The sequence below is a fragment of the Entelurus aequoreus genome, linkage group LG04 (assembly GCF_033978785.1).
Source record: "Entelurus aequoreus isolate RoL-2023_Sb linkage group LG04, RoL_Eaeq_v1.1, whole genome shotgun sequence".
Taxonomy (NCBI): domain Eukaryota; kingdom Metazoa; phylum Chordata; class Actinopteri; order Syngnathiformes; family Syngnathidae; genus Entelurus; species Entelurus aequoreus.
In genome coordinates, this window is record NC_084734.1 from 48,110,350 (window position 1) to 48,131,616 (window position 21,267).

Here is a 21,267-nt window from a genome sequence, read left to right on the forward strand (position 1 = left end):
CTTCCGTCTCAAGCCGGTCTGTCGACGAACTTGCTCCGCTGTCACTTCTGTTTTGTCCGTTGCATCTTTTTTGGTTTAATGTTAAGTTGTGGCTTTATATTATTGAGTTGTGCTATTTTTATTTGTTGTGGCTTTTACAATTGTGCTGTAGCTTTAAGTTGTTGTGTTGAAATTAAAGGCCTACTGAAACCCACTACTACCGACCAAGCAGTCTGATAGTTTATATATCAATGATGAAATCTTAACATTATAACACATGCCAATACGGCCGGGTTAACTTATAAAGTGACATTTTAAATTTGCCGCTAAACTTCCGGTTCGAAACGCCTCTGAGGATGACGTATGCGCGTGACGTAGCCCGGCGAACACGGGTATGCCTTCCACATTGAAGCCAATACGAAAAAGCTCTGTTTTCATTTCATAATTCCACAGTATTCTGGACATCTGTGTTCGTGAATCTGTTGCAATCATGTTCATTGCATTATGGAGAAGGAAGCTGAGCAAGCAAAGAAGAAAGTTGTCGGTGCGAAATGGACGTATTTTTCGAACGTAGTCAGCAACAACAGTACACAGCCGGCGCTTCTTTGTTTACATTCCCGGAAGATGCAGTCAAGATGGAAGAACTCGGATAACAGAGACTCTAACCAGGAGGACTTTTGACTTCGATACACAGACGCCTGTAGAGAACTGGGACAACACAGACTCTTACCAGGATTACTTTGATTTGGATGACAAAGACGCAGACGTGCTACTGTGAGTATGCAGCTTTGGCTTCTAAACATTTGATCGCTTGACCGTATGTGCGCAACTTTTTTTTGCGTATGTACGTAACTTTTTAAAAATATATAAGCTTTATGAACCTTGGGTTAGGTGAACGGTCTTTTGGGCTGAGTGATTGTGTGTGTTGATTAGGTGTTTGAATTGTATTGGCGTGTTCTATGGAGCTAGGAGCTAGCAGAGGAGCTAGGAGCTAGCGTAACAAACACGCAGGTGTTTTTATGCAGGATTAATTTGTGGCATATTAAATATAAGCCTGGTTGTGTTGTGGCTAATAGAGTATATATATGTCTTGTGTTTATTTACTGTTGTAGTCATTCCCAGCTGAATATCAGGTACCGTGAGTATGCAGCCTTGGCTGCTAAACATTTGATAGCTTGACCGTATGTGCGCGTCACGTACGTAACTTTTTAAAAATATATAAGCTTTATGAACCTTGGGTTAGGTGAACGGTCTTTTGGGCTGAGTGATTGTGTGTGTTGATCAGGTGTTTGAATTGTATTGGCGTGTTCTATGGAGCTAGGAGCTAGCAGAGGAGCTAGGAGCTAGCGTAACAAACACGCAGGTGTTTTTATGCAGGATTAATTTGTGGCATATTAAATATAAGCCTGGTTGTGTTGTGGCTAATAGAGTATATATATGTCTTGTGTTTTATTTACTGTTGTAGTCATTCCCAGCTGAATATCAGGTCACCCCCGGCTCTCACAGCATCTTCCCTATCTGAATAGCTTCAACTCCCCACTAGTCCTTCACTTGCACTTTACTCATCCACAAATCTTTCATCCTCGCTCAAATTAATGGGGAAATTGTCGCTTTCTCGGTCCGAATCTCTCTCACTTCATGCGGCCATCATTGTAAACAATAGGGAACTTTGCGTATATGTTCAACTGACTACGTCACGCTACTTCCGGTAGGGGCAAGCCTTTTTTTTATCAGATACCAAAAGTTGCAATCTTTATCGTCGTTGTTCTATACTAAATCCTTTCAGCAAAAATATGGCAATATCGCGAAATGATCAAGTATGACACATAGAATAGATCTGCTATCCCCGTTTAAATAAAAACAATTCATTTCAGTAGGCCTTTAATGATATTGTACTGTGGCGTTTGCATGTGTTGTATGTATCCGTATCTGTACTTTTGTTTTGATGACGCCTCTAGTTCCCTCCTGTGGAACTAGAGGGGGTGGCAGGGGACAGGGAAGTCTGGGCATCTCTGCTTAGAGTGCTGCCCCCACGACCCAGACTCGGATAAGCGACGGAAAAATGGATGGATGGATGGGACAAGGGCTGTCAAAATGAATGAGTTAACTCATGTGATTAATCACACAAAATTATGTACACATTTAGATTAATCATGCAATATATTTTGACCATAAAAGCTCTTTAACCTTAACCGCTATATGGTCAGTGATCAGATCAATGCATAAGTCAGTACAGAAATAAGTGAGGAGACTCAGACTTGTGTGCTCGCTGGCAAATTTCACTCCAAAATACTACCTGAAATTTACAAAAAATTCAAGTAAAATGTTTAAAAATGTTACTGGATGACATTCTAACAATAACATTTAAGTTTTATACAAACATTGGGGTCTTTACCTCAAGCGAGTAATCAATTGTGATTAATTATGATTATTCCAAAATACAAAATGTGATAATTCTGATTTTAAAAAAAAATAAAAAAAATCATTTGACAGCCCTAATAAAAACACAACAAAAATGGGGGGAAACAAGAGCCAGAATGCGTAATAGGTAAGAAGAAGTTGCAATGTTGTTGAAATGTTAATACAAAGCTAACATGCACTCTTTAAATTAATGTAACCATTAGCATGTTGGATTGCGTTGAACCTATTTTGATGAATGAAAAATATCAAAATGGCTTTTGCCTTCTTTGATGTTTTACTGAAAGACCCTAAGTGTATTCTAATAAAATATTCCAGATAGTTCTCTGAGAAAGAAAGTTGGTGTGCTAGCCTGACCACTGGAGCAGAAGACCAAATCATGTCAATGGGCTTGTCACTTCCATCACAAGAAGCCAAGAATGAAAGGCGGTCCAAACCGAGAACATTCCTCCTGCGAGGCGGGACATTTTTTTTTTTTTTTAACGCTTTTCGAAACCAAGTGTGACAATGTCTAACTCTTTTTGTCTTTCTCCATCAGCATCACGTGCCCTCGCTTCCTACGTTTAAGCCGTCCATGTCAGTGCAAGACTGGCTGGTGCTGGTCCAGAACTTCATGAAGGCTCTGCAGTATCCTTTTTGGCGGCGGGCCGACTCAGTCGACGTGGCGACAGATGGTCTGATCGCTTTCAGTCTTTTTGTTTGCACACAAAAGCGACGTGACGAGTCCTTAACACCGCTGTCAGATACAACCACACGGGCACGCAGTTCTTTGAGATCAAGAAGAACCGTCCTCTCTGCGGGTCAGATAGCAACGCAATCACCTTCACTTTGCTCTTTCACTCAACCGCTCATACAACCCCTGGAAAATATGGAATCACCAGACTTGGAGGATGTTTTTTTGGTGGTTTAATTTTGTATAAATAAGCAGATAACAGACATGCCACAAAACTATAGTAATTTCAAATGGAAACTTTATGGCTTTAAGAAAAAGTAAAATAAATCAAGAAAATTAATTATGCTAGTCGGTAACCATTTCATTTTTAGATCGGAGTAAAAAAAATATGGAATCACTCCATTCGAAGTGAAATTTGTGCAATCATTAAAAACAAAGAAGCAGTAACAGCTTGCAGTCTTTGAGGCATGGATTTAATGAGAGAAAAAAGTACTCTTCCTCAATCTTACTCCAACATTCTCTGTATGCTGGTGTCAGGTCAGTTTTGCAGGTTGGCGTTTTGTCATGGACTGTTTCCTTCTATTTCCACCTCAGATTTTCAATTGGATTAAGATCTGGATTTTTTGGCCATTATTATGGAGTGAAATACTGCCAAAACTCCACAAACACACATAAATGTTTTTACTCAAGTCCAACGATTCGCAAGTAAAATAAAAATCTTCAATTAAAAAATGATTCGAAGATATAAAAACAAATTTCTTCAAGTTAAAAGTTTTGTCAATACCGTATTTTTCGGACTATAAGTCAGTTTTTTTCATAGTTTGGCCGGGGGTGCGACTTATACTCAGGAGCGACTTGTGTGTGAAATTAATAACACATTACTGTAAAATATCAAATAATATTATTTAGCTCATTCACGTAAGAGACTAGACGTATAAGATTTCATCGGATTTAGCGATTAGGATTGACAGATTGTTTGTTGAACGTATAGCATGTTCTATATGTTATAGTTATTTGAATGACTCTTACCATAATATGTTACGTTAACATACCAGGCACGTTCTCAGTTGGTTATTTATGCGTCATATAACGTACACTTATTCAGCCTGTTGTTCACTATTCTTTATTTATTTTAAATTGCCTTTCAAATATCTATTCTTGGTGTTGGATTTTATCAAATAAATTTCCCCCAAAAATGCGACTTATACTCCAGTGCGACTTATATATGTTTTTTTCATTCTTTATTATGCATTTTCGGCCGGTGCGATTTATACTCCGGTGCGACTTATACTCCGAAAAATACGGTCATATTCCACCATGCGATCCACACTTGCAGTCAGAGCACTCTGTAATTTGCACTCCACAATGACAGGTGATGCTGCAGAGTCAATTTAAGGCTCTCAGAGCTACTGTTATTTGCAGATGGTGCCGTCCGCCAAAAACAACAAACAAGAAGAAGCAGGGTAAGGAGTAAAATGGCGGACAGAAGAGAGGGGAAACAAGTTCAACCTGTAAATTAACCTGTAAATTTGTCATATTCCCTAAACATCTTATGTCTAAAATGTTGATGTAAATTTGTGCATTTATTGAACATGTCGTCTTCATAAATCTCATTGGAACAGCACCAAACAAAAGTTCCCCGCATCATCTTTTTGCCCAATTCAAATTTGCGATTCATCACTGATTATGACTTTCATCTAGTCCACGACAGTCCACAGTTGCTTTTCCTTAACCCATTGGAATGTTTTTTTTTTCTGTTTAGGCTTTAAAGGGAAACTGAACTTTTTTGGAGAATTTTGACAATCGTTCACCATAATTTTGAAAGACATGACGACGGATGGATTCTTTTTAATGCATTCTAAATATGAAATAAATGCGATCAAAAATCAGTTTACAATGGAGCCTATGGGAGCCGTTCAATTCTGCCTATAGAGCCCCTAAAAAAACATCCAAACACCTCCATTTGGTTTTATATACAGTACTTGATGTAAGTATACAGTATATGTAATGTAGTAACAAGCACATTTATAATTACATTTAGTATTTACGTATTTTGATCATTTTAAGCATACGCGGCCCATTAAGTAAAAAAACGCATCACTGAGTTCATCATCACTGACTTCTGCTTACTGCAGACTTCATGAGAGCCAACACACATAACAAAACATCACTTACTGTACAAGGTCTGCTGTCATTAAGATGCTGACTGCTAGGATGTTCATATATTCCCATTTAGTTAAAAAATGTCTCATAATCCTCGCGAAGATATGAGGTGGGAGGGCGGGGGCGAACATGCGCCCTTCGTGTCGTTCTCACTAGTTCCAGGTCCTAAATGACTGTCAAAGTGTCCCAACTTGTCCGATTATATTCTCAGCCATCTATTTTTCAAGGGAGAGGCATGCTTTATGATCTAGAATAAACTTGCAGGGAAGCGAAGCAGCAGACCACTCGATGATGTAAATATAGGGCCAAATGAAAATGATTACATCGCCACTATAAATGTTCGTCTGCGTTCCTGAAATGTAAATGGAGTATTGTTGGCGCTTTTTGAATGGTTATTTATTGGATTTTATGGGCAGAACAGAGGACCTCCTATTGGCTCAGCTGTAAGCAGACTTTTATTTACGTTTATTTGATATTTAGAATGCATTTTAAAAAATCCATCATGTCTTTCATAATGATGGTGAACAATGGGCAAACTTAAAAAAGAAAGTGCAGTTCCCCTCTAATGACGTATTTTGTTTAGATTGTATTTAAATCCAATATCTTTTAGGAGGTTTCTTATAGTTCAGTTACAGACGGTAATTCCAGTTTCTCCCATTTTTTCTTCATTTGACGTGCTGGGCATTTTCTGTTTTCGACATTGCTTTAAGTTTGTTGTTTTGACGTTTTGATGTTTTCCTTGCCCTTTACAAACTTCACATGCTGTTTGTACTTGGTCCTGATTTTAGAAACAGTTGTCAATGACCAATCAACTTCTTTTACACCATGGCGTGATGATGATAGGGGCTGTAATGATTAATTTTAACAATGATTCAATTTGATTCAATATTTGTGTTTGCCGATATAATTCAGAGACGATCTCATTCTTTTAGAACGATTCGATCCGAAACGATTCAGTGTGACTGAAATAAATAATGGATACTGGACACTGTAGGGGGAGTTTCCTATATTCCTTTTATTTCTTGTAGGGTAATTACCGTATTTTCTGGACTATAGAGTGCTCTGATATATAAACCGCACCCAATAAATTTTAGGGGAGAAAAAATGTTTTTCCATGTATTAGCTGCACCAGACTATAAGCTGATGTGTTGCAAAATGAGTTATTTACACAGAAAGATTTTGTAAATGTTTATTTAAATACCTTAATTGTTTTCAAACGGTCCCTGTATCACGGCAGTAAAACGGATGATCAAACAAAACAGAAGTCATTATCATGGACCCACTAGCTGTGGAAGCTAGCTCTCCAATCAGCTAAACAGACTCAATAACTCCACAATGACGTTTTGGTGAATTTACAGAGGAATTTGTGAAACACTACAAAAAAATGCTATTGTAAGTTAATCATGCTAACAGACGCTTGTAAAGGTGTTTGCATATTAGCTGATGCTAACGACACTAGCTTGATTACATTACAATAGCTCGTACAAATATGCATGAAAATACGCCGACAAACATCACATGGGACAATTTAGTAAGTATGAATTGTTTTAGATGTACTGTAATACTTACAAGTGTTGCTTGGAGTGATGAATGAGGAATCCATACGAGCAGGAATGCTATGGACGATTAGAAGACGGAACGGCACTAAAGAGTTCACCCCGCAGCACCTGCAGTGAGCGAACCATAGCAGAAACAATAACACACCATATCAGTGTATTTGCTTGTTTTTTTTTTTTTACTATTTGCATTATCGCCATCAGTGAAGAAAAATCCTTAAATTAGCCGCACCGTTTTATAAGCAGCAGGGTTCAAAGTGTAGGAAAAAAATAGCAGCTTATAGTCCGGAATTTACGGTAGGTATAAATGAATTATGGATACTAACAAACAAGTGAACAACAATTAATGGCCAATGCATTCACATGTCTTTGAATAAAGTCCAACCAACACTTTAGGTTGAACAAGAGGAAAACCTTTTCTGCTCACAATTTCAATATTCAAGACATTTTCAATGAAACTACAGTAACCAAAATTCTAACAGGGGATTTACCTGCTAAATAAAGTTCCCCGATCCGGCCATACAGTGTTTGTTCTCCGCCTTGGTGTGTCCCAAGCATGCATGCCTCCTCATCCCTGTTGAAGGTGTTGGCTCCTCGCTGCCTAATTTCCATCACTTGTATTTCTTTGTTTCTGATGAAATTACTTTTCCTTGTCTGCCATGTCGTTGTCGCTTTGTGTTGTGTTCCGGAAGTCGGTGCATCGCAGTAACTTGCTCCGCTGTCGCTTCCGTTGTCTGTTGCGTCTTTTGTGCGTTAAAGTTCAATCAATCAATCAATGTTTATTTGTACAGCCCTAAATCACGAGTGTCTCAAAGGGCTGTACAAGCCACAACTACATCCTCGGTTCAGATCAGAGTTGTAGATTTATTTTACCTAATTGTGTTGTGTGTATTTGTTGTGGATTTTGCAATTGTGCTGTAGCTGAAAGTTTGTGTTGTAATGTTATTGTCTTGTGGTGTTTGCGTTTGACCTTTTTCGACCACCGTTGGTATCCAGCTATCCGCCATTTTTGCTTTGATGGTTCCGCAGACGGGCAAAATAGACTTAAAGTTTAACGTCCTTATCATTAAAAGTGCTGAATTTTATATAAAGATACAATTAATTAATTCCTGGTTAAAACAATCTTGAATTGATACGTATCTTCCGGAAGGCAAACTTGCCAAGCACAGAACAATATAGTTGAGATTTAGGGATATAAATCGATCTATCAATATATCGCTCAATTGTTACACTCCTAATGATTATCCTTTGACATTAATGAAACCTACTGACTAACACAGTTTATTTTCTTAGTTTCTTTTTGTGTTTTTAAAGCCAGAAAGTTGCCATTTGTAATGATTATACAGCAGTTATGGTTATGTCTGTTATCTGCACTTTTCTACAAAATTAAACAAATGAATCAGCATTCACCAAGTCTGCTAATTCCATAATTTTTGCCAAGGGTTTTAGCTGGAATAGTCACAATCTCTGAGCTGGCAGGCCATATGTCAGGTCACATGGTGCGAGGCGGCTGCCTTATATGGCATCACAGTGAGGTTAGAAACAAAAAAGTTGTATCTCCTGTCCACAGTTGTATCTTCAAAGTGCCCTGGGAACTTGAAGCATCTTGTCTAAACCTGAACTAAACTTATTTGCTGAATTGTACTGCTTTTGTTTGGTTCCTGTAAATACTGCCCCCTATTGGTATGGAGGAGGGAAGAGTTGTAATGAAGAAAACAAACTTGTGCAGTATTAAGAATCACACTGCATGAATACAAAAACATCTATACATGGAGGAGTGAAGGGAGAGTAAAATAATATTAATATATTTGTTTAAACCCTGTCGTCATCTTCCTTTGCCAGGTTGATGGAGACTGCACGAGAGATGATCAGGGAGTCTCTGCCAATTAAATGTCTGGAAGCTGTCATCTTGGGAATGTATCCTTTTCCAACTCACGCTTGTGTGAGAATTACAACAACAACTAATTGTACGCCTTGACCCCCCCAAATGGGGACACAGCTTTTTGTCCGCCACATGAACAAACTGTCCACATGAACAAACTGTCCCCCAATTAACTGGTAATACGCACATGCATGCGTGCGCGCACACACGCACAAAAGTGGACCATAAGGCCACATGTCTGTGTGTTGTTGGAATCTACAAGACAACCCGTTGCACTCGAACACACCACGCCGCCATCCAACCTTGTTACTAGGCAACTAGAGCTCACTTCAAAGTTCACCACTCCCCTTTACTGTCTCTCAGAGACACACATACATACACATGGCTTAATTATTTTTTGTTAATAAAAGCTTTTTTAGTTGTAATCAGCTTTACTTATTAATATACACTGAACAATGGCCTTTTAGTTTGGCTGAGGAAAGCTTGTTTTTATTGGGTGGGGAGACATTTGTACGCTTGTGACTTGTGTGTGAGTATCAGCAGGCAAGCGACTTTATCCCAGGGCGGAATTGGGAACCAGAAGAAAGGAAAGACAAATAAGAGTGAAATACAGGAAGGAGCAAAGACAAACAAGCATGATAAATAATAGAGGGAAGTGACAAAACGTAAGCTATTTTCGGTAAAAAATAAAAACAAACAAAAAAACAACTACAGTTATTTATGTCTAAAAATGTTTTATTCAGTGGACAAAAATCAGATCTCAGGCCCCAGCGAGAATTGAACTCGCGACCCCTGGTTTACAAGACCAGTGCTCTAACCACTGAGCTATGAGGCCTAGTACGTTGTCCGCCAGTTGTTCTTGCATTTTGTTCTGCACCTCCTGGCGGCTGTTGTGACCATAGATTGCGATAAATACGACAAACTTGGGACCAGGTGAGACACAACTAAATGTAGATATTTGTAGGTGCAAATGGAAAATGTACAGCTACATGTGGATGTTTGTTAGTGTTGTGTTAATAGGGGATTAAGATGAAGAGAAGCTGTTTGTCGTGTGTCATATGACGAGAACAACCATTAGCATGCCTCGCAGGAGGTGTTTTAGATCAATAAACCATTCACTGGCGACGACATGAAGTGGTTATTAATAGTTTTACACCTAGAACTTCCCTGGATCAGCAGAGTAGCTGGAGGACACGCCGTTCTTCCTCGCCGTGACTCGTTAGCTTGTCTCATTTGAGCATTCAAAGCGAATGCTATTGGACGTTGCCAGATGGAAAGACAAATTATCGTACCAGATTTAAAAAAAAATGGTTTTATTCTGAGGGAAATTATCGCACATACCCGATTTGATGTTTTACAGGACCATCTGCTACAGCTAAAAAGACCACAGACCGAGTGTAGTGTATTTACATTTGTAGTTGAACTTATATTAAATAGCATTGTTGAGGAAAAAGGCGTCCCCACTTGGCTTGTAAATCAGAGTGCAGTGCAGGATGTTGTCATGTGTGTTTGCTAATAGTCTTGTAATGAAGTACAAGGACATGTTTGTTATATCGATCGTGCAGAGGGTTAATATATTGTCCAAATATTATAATTATTGTACATCTGGCAACGGGGACGTAATGACTGACCCTGCAGCTAATGTTCGAGTCCCACTTCTTGCTGTCACAATTTGAAAATCCTTCCGACAGAATTACATAATTTGATTAGGCTTGCTGCTCAGTGCAAAATGTACATTTTATATTAAAAACGTGCATACATGTTTATCTTAAAGTGAAAGTTGAGTCCTATATTGTCCTTCTTGTGTACTACTATACTGTATTTTTTAGTTTTATGTACTTTTGTGTTTTTACTTTCACCTTTAAAAATAACTTATTTTGCAATTGTTTTCTTTTTTCAGTACAACCTTCCAATGTCTGACTGTACAGTTATTGTTCATTCTTACACAATGGGCCTAGAATCATAGTAAAAAATAGTATTTATGAAATGTAAACACTCCCAGAAATGATTACTTGTATTATTTGGTTGGTGACGTGTACAAATGTATGTCTTCCTTACATCCGTCTTGAAGCTACATGACCAACGGCCTGATGTCTCTAGAAAGGTTCCCCATCAGCTTTAAGACTCACTTCTCAGGTCACTGCTTCCATCACGTCGTGCTCGGCGTCTACTGCAATGGACGCTACGGCTCTCTCGGCATGAGCCGCCGGCCGGACCTCATGGACAAGCCGCTTATTCACCGAACCCTCGGCGAGCTGGTGGCTGAGTTGGAAAGCTCCTACAAACGATACCAGCACATCCTCAAGAAGGTAAAGAGTATAAGCACTACATCGTCACACATCGCCAAAGAACAGTACTGCATTACTACTATTTTTTCTATCATATATCATTAGTCTCACATTCATAGTAACAATACATACAATAGGGGGGTGCTGCTCAGATGGTAGAACAGATGGCCAGAAACTTGAGGGTTCCTGGCTCCTGACGTAGGGGTCATATCATTATAACTTATGTCCGGACTTCAAACAAGATGGTGGCTTTCCTAATAAAAACTACAGAAAATAAATGCCGGCCGGACGTGACATTTGCCAGCTTCCGGTGTCCCCCACGATCCCCCCTTTAAGAGATGTCTCTATATTACTTCTACTTTGTATGAATGTTTAAATGTGAGCTTTGATGACGTTATTACGTCTGTGTTAAGGGAAGTGTTCAATGTTAGGTTTGCCGCTATCCAAGTGGAGCAAACCATTTTTAAGTTTTGATGAGGGGGAGTAGGTAGTTAGACATTCTTAATTTAATTTCAGCAACTTTATTATTGAAATGTCACTGCTATATTTATTGTATAATAACATTTATGACCCTATGATCCTCAGGTCACTTAAACTTTTTTTTTTTTTTGCAAATAATCATTAACTTGCAACACATTACAAAAAAGTTGGCAAACAGGCATTTTTACCAGTGTGTTACACGGCCTTTCCTTTTAACAACACTCAGTAAACGTTTGGGAACTGAGAAGACCAATTTTTAAAGCTTTTCAGGTGGAAATCTTTCCCATTCTTGCTTGATGTACAGTTTAAGTTGTTCAACAGTCCGGGGTCTTCGTTGTGGTATTTTAGGCTTCATATTGCGGCAAACATTTTCAATGGGAGACAGGTCTGGACTACAGGCAGGCCAGTCTAGTACACTCACTCTTTTACTATGAAGCCACGCTGTTGTAACACGTGGCTTGGCATTGTCTTGCTGAAATAAGCAGGGGCGTCCATGATAATGTTGCTTGGATGGCAACATACGTTGCTCCAAAACCTGTATGTACCTTTCAGCATTAAATGTGCCTTCACATATGTGTAAGTTACCCCATGCCTTGGGCACTAATACACCCCCATACCATCACAGATGCGGGCTTTTGAACTTTGCACCGATAACAATCCGGATGGTTGTTTTCCTCTTTGTTCTGGAGGACACGACGTCCACAGTTTCCAAAAACAATTTGAAATGTGGACTCGTCAGACAACAGAACACTTTTACACTTTGCATCAGTCCATCTTAGATGACATCGGGCCCAGCAAAGCCGGCAGGGTTTCTGGGTGTTGTTGATAAATGGCTTTTGCTTTGCATTGTAGAGTTTTAACTTGCATTTACAGATGTAGCGATGAACTGTAGTTACTGACAGTGGTTTTCTAAAGTGTTCCTGAGCCCATGTGGTGATATCCTTTACACACTGATGTCGCTTTTTGATGCAGTACCGCCTGAGGGATCGAAGGTCCGTAATATCATCGCTTACGTGCAGTGATTTCTCCAGATTTTCTTAACCTTTTGATGATATTATGGACCGTAGATGGTGAAATCCCTAAATTCCTTGCTATAGCTGGTTGAGAAATGCGTCAATTTGCTCACGCATTTGTTGACAAAGTGGTGACACTTTCCCCATCCTTGTTTGTGAATGACTGAGCATTTAATGGAAGCTGCTTTTTTACCCAATCATGGCACCCACCTGTTCCCATTTAGCCTGTTCACCTGTGAGATGTTCCAAATAAGTGTTTGATGAGCATTCCTCTACTTTCTTTTTTGAAACATGTTGCAGGCATCAAATTCCAAATGAGCTAATATTTGCAAAAAATAATAAAGTTTTCCATTTCGAATGTTCAGTTTCTTGTCTTTGCAGTATATTCAATTGAATATAGGTTGAAAATTATTAGCAAATCATTGTATTCTGTTTTTATTTACGATTTACACAATGTGCCAACTTCACTGGTTTTGGGTTTTGTAGTAGTATCACTGCTCCTACAAGTGGCATCACTGCTAGTGGTATCAGAGTTTTTGATACCTGGTCATTATCGAATAATCATGCAAACTTTAAATGTCACCGTGTTGTCGTTGGACGCTGTAATTACAACTAAAGTTAAGTGAGTGATGCTATGTGACCCCCAGGTGAAGATCGGCCTATACGTGCCTCATGACCCCCACGTGTGTCAGTCCATAGAGTGGAAGTATTTGGTGCTAAACGCTGCAAAACTGGGCCCTCAGGAGATGAAGCGGGAGCTGGAGAAACATGGCCGTGACATGAGGATGAAGGTACTGTACACACACACACTACTCATGCCGAAATCAATAATCAATACTTTGATGATAAATGGTGTATTTATCAATCAATGTTGGTCACAGAAATCAAAACATTGACTGTACTTTCAAAGCAATAGATGACTAAAAGTGTGTCTGTGTAAGTAGCAAGACATGAACTAGGCTGCAGTGCAGGCTATATAGGTCAGTCATTTGTCAACACACACACGCATGCACACACACACACACACACACACACACACACGCACACACACTTTCAGCTGTGTGTGAAGCTTTGTTGTAATCGCTTTTGAATCCCAAAGAATGACATTTGTTTTTATAAATAGACTCCAGTGTTTTTGTTTCTGCTCTGCAAGGTTTGACGTGTTATTTATGCTTTGCTAAGCTTGTTTTGTATGTAATGTTTTCTTTGACATTATTACTGAAATAAAGATTACAAAAAAACCCCCAATGGTGACAGTGAAGGCGTGCAAGAATATAACTGCCGTAAAGCAAGTTGACAGGAAGTGACATAGTTCATGCGCATGTGTGGACCAATCGTGTCTTCCGAAGTTCCGGTACCGATCGTGTAGTGACAGCGCTCAGTCCGTTCAATCCTTCTTCTGCCGTTTATCAGAGGGTGGGTCGTGGGGGCAGCAGCCTAAGCAGAGAAGGCCAGACTTCCCTCTCCCCAGCCACTTAGTCCAGCTCCTCCCGGGGATCCTGTGGCATCCCCAGGCCAGCTGGGAGACACATAGTCTCCCCAACGTGCCCTTGGTCTTTCCCGTGGCCTCCTATTGGTCAGACATAAACATCTCCCAAAGGAGGCGACCGGGGGGCATCCTGACCAGATGCCTGAACCACCTCATGTGGCTCCTCTCAATGTGGAGGAGCTTTACTTTGAGCTCCTCACCCTATCTCTAAGGGAGAGCCCCGTCACCCGACGGAGGAAACTCATTTCGGCTGCTTATACTTTCCGTCTCAACTGAAAGCTCATGACCATAGGTGAGAATGGGAAGATTTTTAAAGGTTAAAAGGCTCTAAGATTTACACACAAAACATAAACAAGCTCTGTTATTATATTACAAATGTTATCTTTGAAAACTTAGGTGGCATTGAATATTATTAAAATGCAATTATGAGCCGGTCTGTGTGTGTGTATATGTCCATTGTCTTGGGTGTGTTGATGTAGTGTTCATGTTCATAGGCCTGGGGCCGTTCTGCATGCAAGCAAAAGTTCGACTACAGGTGTCGTTGAGGAGGGAGGGAGGTCAAAAGCGTCCATCATTGAGTTGTCCTCTGGGATGTTTTCAGAACAGCCTGCTCCTGTTGTTGGAGCGTCAAGGCCATTCAAGGGAGTCAAATCGTAGATTAGGATTTTTGTTTTTCCGCGAGCAGACATTACAATGGCTTGTCTGTTCTATTCGTCCATGCTGGCCCTCATATCCAATTTTTCCCTTACCAGCTTTTCCATGATGCTACCCAACGCTTTTAAGCATGCGCATAAACACAAATATTTTAAATATTTGCCTCGTACTAAATATTAATTGAAAGCAGCTGCTTCGTATGCCTTGTGTACAAGTAAGTAGTGATTTAAAATTATGTTTATTTCATTGTATTTTCTGACCAGCAAGCATGTAAACAAATATAGCGTTAGAACGTTCACATAGTATATTAACGGACAGTAAGCATACAGACAAATACAGCTTGAGGAAGTTCACATTGACACAAACAATGTCAGCTTAACTTTCCATTTTAATCACCGTTTTTACGCTACTGGTTGCTTTTTTTCATGGAAGCAGCGAAATTCGACAGTACACAGGCTAAACTTCTGATTAAATTATTTAAATTTAAAAAACAAACCTTACTTTCCTGGCTTGACTTGCACGAACACAATGTCTTACCTGGAAGTGCTCCCATCTGGAACAACAAATGTGTTACATACAAAAACAACATTTTGGTACAACTGGTTTGAAAAATATATTTTGCATATTTCAAAACTTAAGTCTTATTCCTCGTGTGTTACATAGTTGGCCAATAAGGATGATTCTGATGAACTCAAACTGTAATATTTACAATTATTCTGACTTTGTGCAAAAATATAATATGGTAAGACCAGAAAAAGACTTCCTTCTGAATAACAAAAACTCCATTCCGACAGTGATAAACATGTATGAAAATATAGACATTTGCCCATTGATTAACGGTATAAATGTATTTGATAAGAACTGCAATAATAAATATCTTCAGTGACAGACCAAAACATTACAGTTGGTCAGTACAGATGGAATAAAATTTTAAATGACATCGACTAGAAAAACTGCTGTAAAAAAATCCAACTAACAAATACTGTGTCCTTAACAAAACAAAATACGTAGCATTTAAATTATTGCACAGCAGATACCCAACCAATAATTATTTACAAACGTTTAATAATGACATTGACATGACTTGCACTTTTTGTCATCAACAACCGGAATCGATTGTTCATTGCTTCTTTGACAGTCTTTGTGTACTTTTATTAGGGTTGAAATGGAAAACAAATATAAACATCCATCCATCCATCCGTCTTCTTCCGCTTATCCGAGGTCTGGTCGCGGGGGCAGCAGCTTAAGCAGGGAAGCCCAGACTTCCCTCTCCCCAGCCACTTCGTCCAGCCCCTCCCGGGGGATCCCGAGGCGTTCCCAGGCCAGCCGGGAGACATAGTCTTCCCAACGTGTCCTGGGTCTTCCCCGTGGCCTCCTACCGGTCGGACGTGCCCTAAACACCTCCCTAGGGAGGCGTTCGGGTGGCATCCTGACCAGATGCCAGAACCACCTCATCTGGCTCCTCTCGATGTGGAGGAGCAGCGGCTTTACTTTGAGCTGCCCCCGGATGGCAGAGCTTCTCACCCTATCTCTAAGGGAGAGCCCCGCCACCCGGCGGAGGAAACTCATTTCGGCCGCTTGTACCCGTGATCTTGTCCTTTCGGTCATAACCCAAAGCTCATGACCATAGGTGAGGATGGGAAAGTAGATCGACCGGTAAATTGAGAGCTTTGCCTTCCGGCTCAGCTCCTTCTTCACCACAACGGATCGATACAGCGTCCGCATTACTGAAGACGCCGCACCGATCCGCCTGTCGATCTCACGATCCACTCTTCCCTCACTTGTGAACAAGACTCCGAGGTACTTGAACTCCTCCACTTGGGGCAGGGTCTCCTCCGCAACCCGGAGATGGCACTCCACTCTTTTCCGGGCGAGAACCATGGATTCGGACTTGGAGGTGCTGATTCTCATCCCAGTCGCTTCACACTCAGCTGCTAACCGATCCAGCGAGAGCTGAAGATCCTGGCCAGATGAAGCCATCAGGACCACATCATCTGCAAAAAGCAGAGACCTAATCCTGCAGCCACCAAACCAGATCCCCTCAACGCCTTGACTGCGCCTAGAAATTCTGTCCATAAAAGTTATAAACAGAATCGGTGACAAAGGGCAGCCTTGGCGGAGTCCAACCCTCACTGGAAACGTGTCCGACTTACTGCTGGCAATGCGGACCAAACTCTGGCACTGATCATACAGGGAGCGGACCGCCACAATCAGACAGTCCGATACCCCATACTCTCTGAGCACTCCCCACAGGACTTCCCGAGGGACACGGTCGAATGCCTTCTCCAAGTCCACAAAACACATTTAGACTGGTTGGGCAAACTCCCATGCACCCTCAAGGATCCTGCCGAGAGTATAGAGCTGGTCCACAGTTCCACGACCAGGACGAAAACCACACTGTTCCTCCTGAATCCGAGGTTCGACTATCCGGCGTAGCCTCCTCTCCAGCACACCTGAATAGACCTTACCGGGAAGGCTGAGGAGTGTGATCCCACGATAGTTAGAACACACCCTCCGGTTCCCCTTCTTAAAGAGAGGAACCACCACCCCGGTCTGCCAATCCAGAGGTACCGCCCCGATGTCCACGCGATGCTGCAGAGTCTTGTCAACCAAGACATCCCCACAGCATCCAGAGCCTTAAGGAACTCCGGGCGGATCTCATCCACCCCCGGGGCCTTGCCACCGAGGAGCTTTTTAACTACCTCAGCAACCTCAGCCCCAGAAATAGAAGAGCCCACCACAGATTCCCCAGGCACTGCTTCCTCATAGGAAGACGTGTTGGTGGGATTGAGGAGGTCTTCGAAGTATTCCCTCCACCGATCCACAACATCCGCAGTCGAGGTCAGCAGAACACCATCCTCACCATACACGGTGTTGATAGTGCACTGCTTCCCCTTCCTGAGGCGGCGGATGGTGGTCCAGAATCGCTTCGAAGCCGTCCGGAAGTCGTTTTCCATGGCTTCCCCGAACTCCTCCCATGTCCGAGTTTTTGCCTCCGCAACCGCCGAAGCCGCACACCGCTTGGCCTGTCGGTACCTGTCCGCTGCCTCAGGAGTCCTATGAGCCAAAAGAACCCGATAGGACTCCTTCTTCAGCTTGACGGCATCCCTCACCGCCGGTGTCCACCAGCGGGTTCTAGGATTACCGCCACGACAGGCACCAACTACCTTGCGGCCACAGCTCCAATCAGCCGCCTCGACAATAGAGGTGTGGAACATGGTCCATTCGGACTCAATGTCCAGCACCTCCCTCGTGACATGTTCAAAATTCTTCCGGAGGTGGGAATTGAAACTCTCTCTGACAGGAGACTCTGCCAGACGTTCCCAGCAAACCCTCACAATGCGTTTGGGCCTGCCAGGTCTGTCCGGCATCCTCCCCCACCATCGCAGCCAACTCACCACCAGGTGGTGATCGGTAGAAAGCTCCGCCCCTCTCTTCACCCGGGTGTCCAAAACATGAGGCCGCAAATCCGACGACACAACTACAAAGTCGATCATGGAACTGCGGCCTAGGGTGTCCTGGTGCCAAGTGCACATATGGACACCCTTATGTTTGAACATGGTGTTTGTTATGGACAATCTGTGACGGGCACAAAAGTCCAATAACAAAACACCGCTCGGGTTCAGATCCGGGCAGCCATTCTTCCCAATCACGCCTCTCCAGGTATCACTGTCGCTGCCAACATGAGCGTTGAAGTCCCCCAGTAGAACGAGGGATTCACCCGGGGGAGCACTCTCAAGTACTCCCTCGAGTGAATCCAAAAAGGGTGGGTACTCTGAGCTGCGGTTTGGCGCGTAAGCGCAAACCAGAGTCAGGACCCGTTCCCCCTCCCGAAGGCGGAGGGAAGCTACCCTCTCGTCCACCGGGTTGAACTCCAACATGCAGGCTCCGATCCGGGGGGCAACAAGAATTGCCACCCCAGCCCGTCGCCTCTCACTGCCGGCAACGCCAGAGTAGAAGAGTCCAGCCCCTCTCGAGAGAACTGGTTCCAGAGCCCTTGCTGTGCGTCGAAGTGAGTCCGACTATGTCTAGTCGGAACTTCTCCACCTCGCGCACTAGCTCAGGCTCCTTCCCCCCCAGCGAGGTGACGTTCCACGTCCCAAGAGCTAGCTTCTGTAGCCGAGGATCGGACCGCCAAGTACCCTGCCTTCGGCTGCCGCCCAGCTCACATCGCACCCGACCTCTATGACCCCTGCTATGGGTGGTGAGCCCATTGGAGGGGGAACCCACGTTGCCTCTTCGGGCTGTGCCCGGCCGGGCCCCATGGGGACAGGCCCGGCCACCAGGCGCTCGCCATCGTGCCCCACCTCCGGGCCTGGCTCCAGAGGGGGGCCCCGGTGACCCGCGTCCGGGCGAGGGAAATCTGGGTCCATAGGTTTTATTTTTCATTGAGGTCTTCGAGCTGCTCTTTGTCTGATCCCTCACCTAGGACCAGTTTGACTTGGGAGACCCTACCAGGGGGCATAAAGCCCCCGGACAACATAGCTCCTAGGATCATTGGGACACGCAAACTCCTCTACCACGGTAAGGTGGCAGCTCAGAGAGGAGCAAATATAAAAACAGAAAGACCGAAGTATACAAATCAAGGAACAAGATGTCCTTCTACTTTATTCTCCAAAACGTGTTCAGTCATTTAAAGTACACTGTAAATCTCCTGACTCTTGCTAAATATTGCATTCAGAAATGCAAATGTGCCAATAAATCACCAAGACTGTATGAATTTAACATCAAACTTAAATACTTTTTGTACACCAACTATCAGGAAGCAAAAACAAAAAAGCAATACAAGCAAAAGACATTCTTAATGAACATAACATGAAACATTTATTAGATTAACTATGCCTATTGTTTTATTTCCCTTATGTCTATTATTTGGTACTGTATTTTCCTTTGTTATATTTTGAAAGTTTTTGTGAAAAAAATGTGTTTATATATATATAAATATATATATACAAAGTACTACTAGTTTGCATCAAATTAGCACTATGCTAATGCTAAGGTTTGCACCGTTGCCATCAGGATAATGATGGCATGCAAACATAGCATAATGTGCAATAGTTTGTGCGTACACATTTGTTATTGAGTAAAGTTGTATATAAGATACACTGGTATAAAAGGTTGTATAGGACAACATAAAACAAACATGACCACAGTGACCCACTTATTTGTAATCACATGAACAGCTGGGAGCAGTTATTCATGTGAGCCAAGGAAAGTCTTGGCCATGTATGCTGAGTTAAAATTTTTTCTTTTACTGACTCCTAAACTTAATACACGCTTACACTTTATGCTGTATTCCTTCTTACACACACAATATATTATTAATCCATCGTTGTTTTCATCATGGTGGCAGTGGTTGTGGTCGATGTCAGCTGATGATGATGATGATCCCGGCGGCTACACAGTCAACTTTAAATGATATGACATCTATCGATATAAACAATTATTTATTTTTCTGTACTTTATTTAGATCCTCAAGTCGTCCAGCGCTCAGTCTCCAATCAAGGAGCGAAGCCGCGGGAAGTCTCTGTCTCCACGCCGTCGCCAAGGCAGCCCACAGCGCCGCCTCATGCACCGCAGAGACAAATCGTGAGTGTCCTCCCTGAAATGCTGCTGTCTCATAGATTTAACACCCCCAAGTCTCATTGTTCTGACAACACACACACATGCTCGCTCGCACACTTAACATGTACTCCTGAGGGGCAAGTACTCAGCTGAAACTTTTCATAATGACATTTCATCATGTTCATCATTAAACTGTATCTTGTTTATCTTCATCATGACACTTTATCATGTTCATTATTGCCATTTCATCATGTTATTCATAACACTTTATAATGTTCACCATTATCATCTTGTATCATGTTCTTTATCATATCCATTATAGTCATGACACTTGATCATGTTCATTAAGACATTTTATTGCAGTGCTCTTTACTATGACACGTTATCAAGTTCCTCATTATCATGACATTAATCATGTTCCTCTTTATCATGTTTATTATCATTATGGCACTTTATCTTGTTAAGACATTTTATCATGTTTCTCTTTATCATGTTTATTATCATTATGGCACTTTATCTTGTTAAGACATTTTATCATGTTTCTCTTTATCGTGACACTAAATCATCTTTGGATTGATCATGGCACTGTGCCATGTTCATCATTTTGACTTTTTATCATGTTTTTCTTTATCATACTTACGTCATCATGGTTATCTTGAACATGACAGCTTCTCATTACAAAGCTTCTCTTTATTACATTGATCAATTTAATGACAGGTTTATGTTGTTATTCAACTTTTTATTCATGACAATCATGTGTAACTATTATCATGAACATGATTCATAACACTTTGTTAATCAATTCATCAACAAAAGGATCTTTTAATAACTCTAATTAGGACATGTTGCATGTGTGTGACTGATGCTAGCACACAAACACACAAACACACACACACACACAAACCCTGTCAGTTGTGCGTTGAGATGAAACACGAGCTGACTTGGACGACAGCTGCGAGTCGCCAAGTTGGCATGCAGCAGAATTAATGTTGACGCAGCATCGTCTGACCTTTGCTGTGTGTGTGTGTGTGTGTGTGGTGTGCAAGGTCACATGACCCAAGCAGTGTTTCTAGAAGTCAAAGCATAGCAACACTGCTTGTTATTTGG

General features: G+C 41.8%; 1 protein-coding gene and 1 non-coding gene across 4 annotated transcripts in view; one reads left to right on the forward strand and one right to left on the reverse strand.

Moving 5' to 3' along the window:
* Positions 1–21,267, forward strand: part of vash2 (vasohibin 2) — a 40,621-nt gene that overhangs the window by 17,055 nt on the left and 2,299 nt on the right. For all 3 annotated transcript variants that reach the window (XM_062045044.1, XM_062045045.1, XM_062045047.1), the window contains 6 exons: positions 2,936–3,024; positions 3,141–3,197; positions 8,632–8,706; positions 10,743–10,980; positions 13,100–13,243; positions 20,066–20,184. In XM_062045044.1, the coding sequence (XP_061901028.1) occupies positions 2,936–3,024; positions 3,141–3,197; positions 8,632–8,706; positions 10,743–10,980; positions 13,100–13,243; positions 20,066–20,184 (722 nt within the window). The remainder of the gene's footprint in view (positions 1–2,935; positions 3,025–3,140; positions 3,198–8,631; positions 8,707–10,742; positions 10,981–13,099; positions 13,244–20,065; positions 20,185–21,267) is intronic.
* Positions 9,434–9,506, reverse strand: trnat-ugu (transfer RNA threonine (anticodon UGU)). The gene has a single exon. It is a non-coding gene; the product is annotated as a tRNA-Thr (tRNA).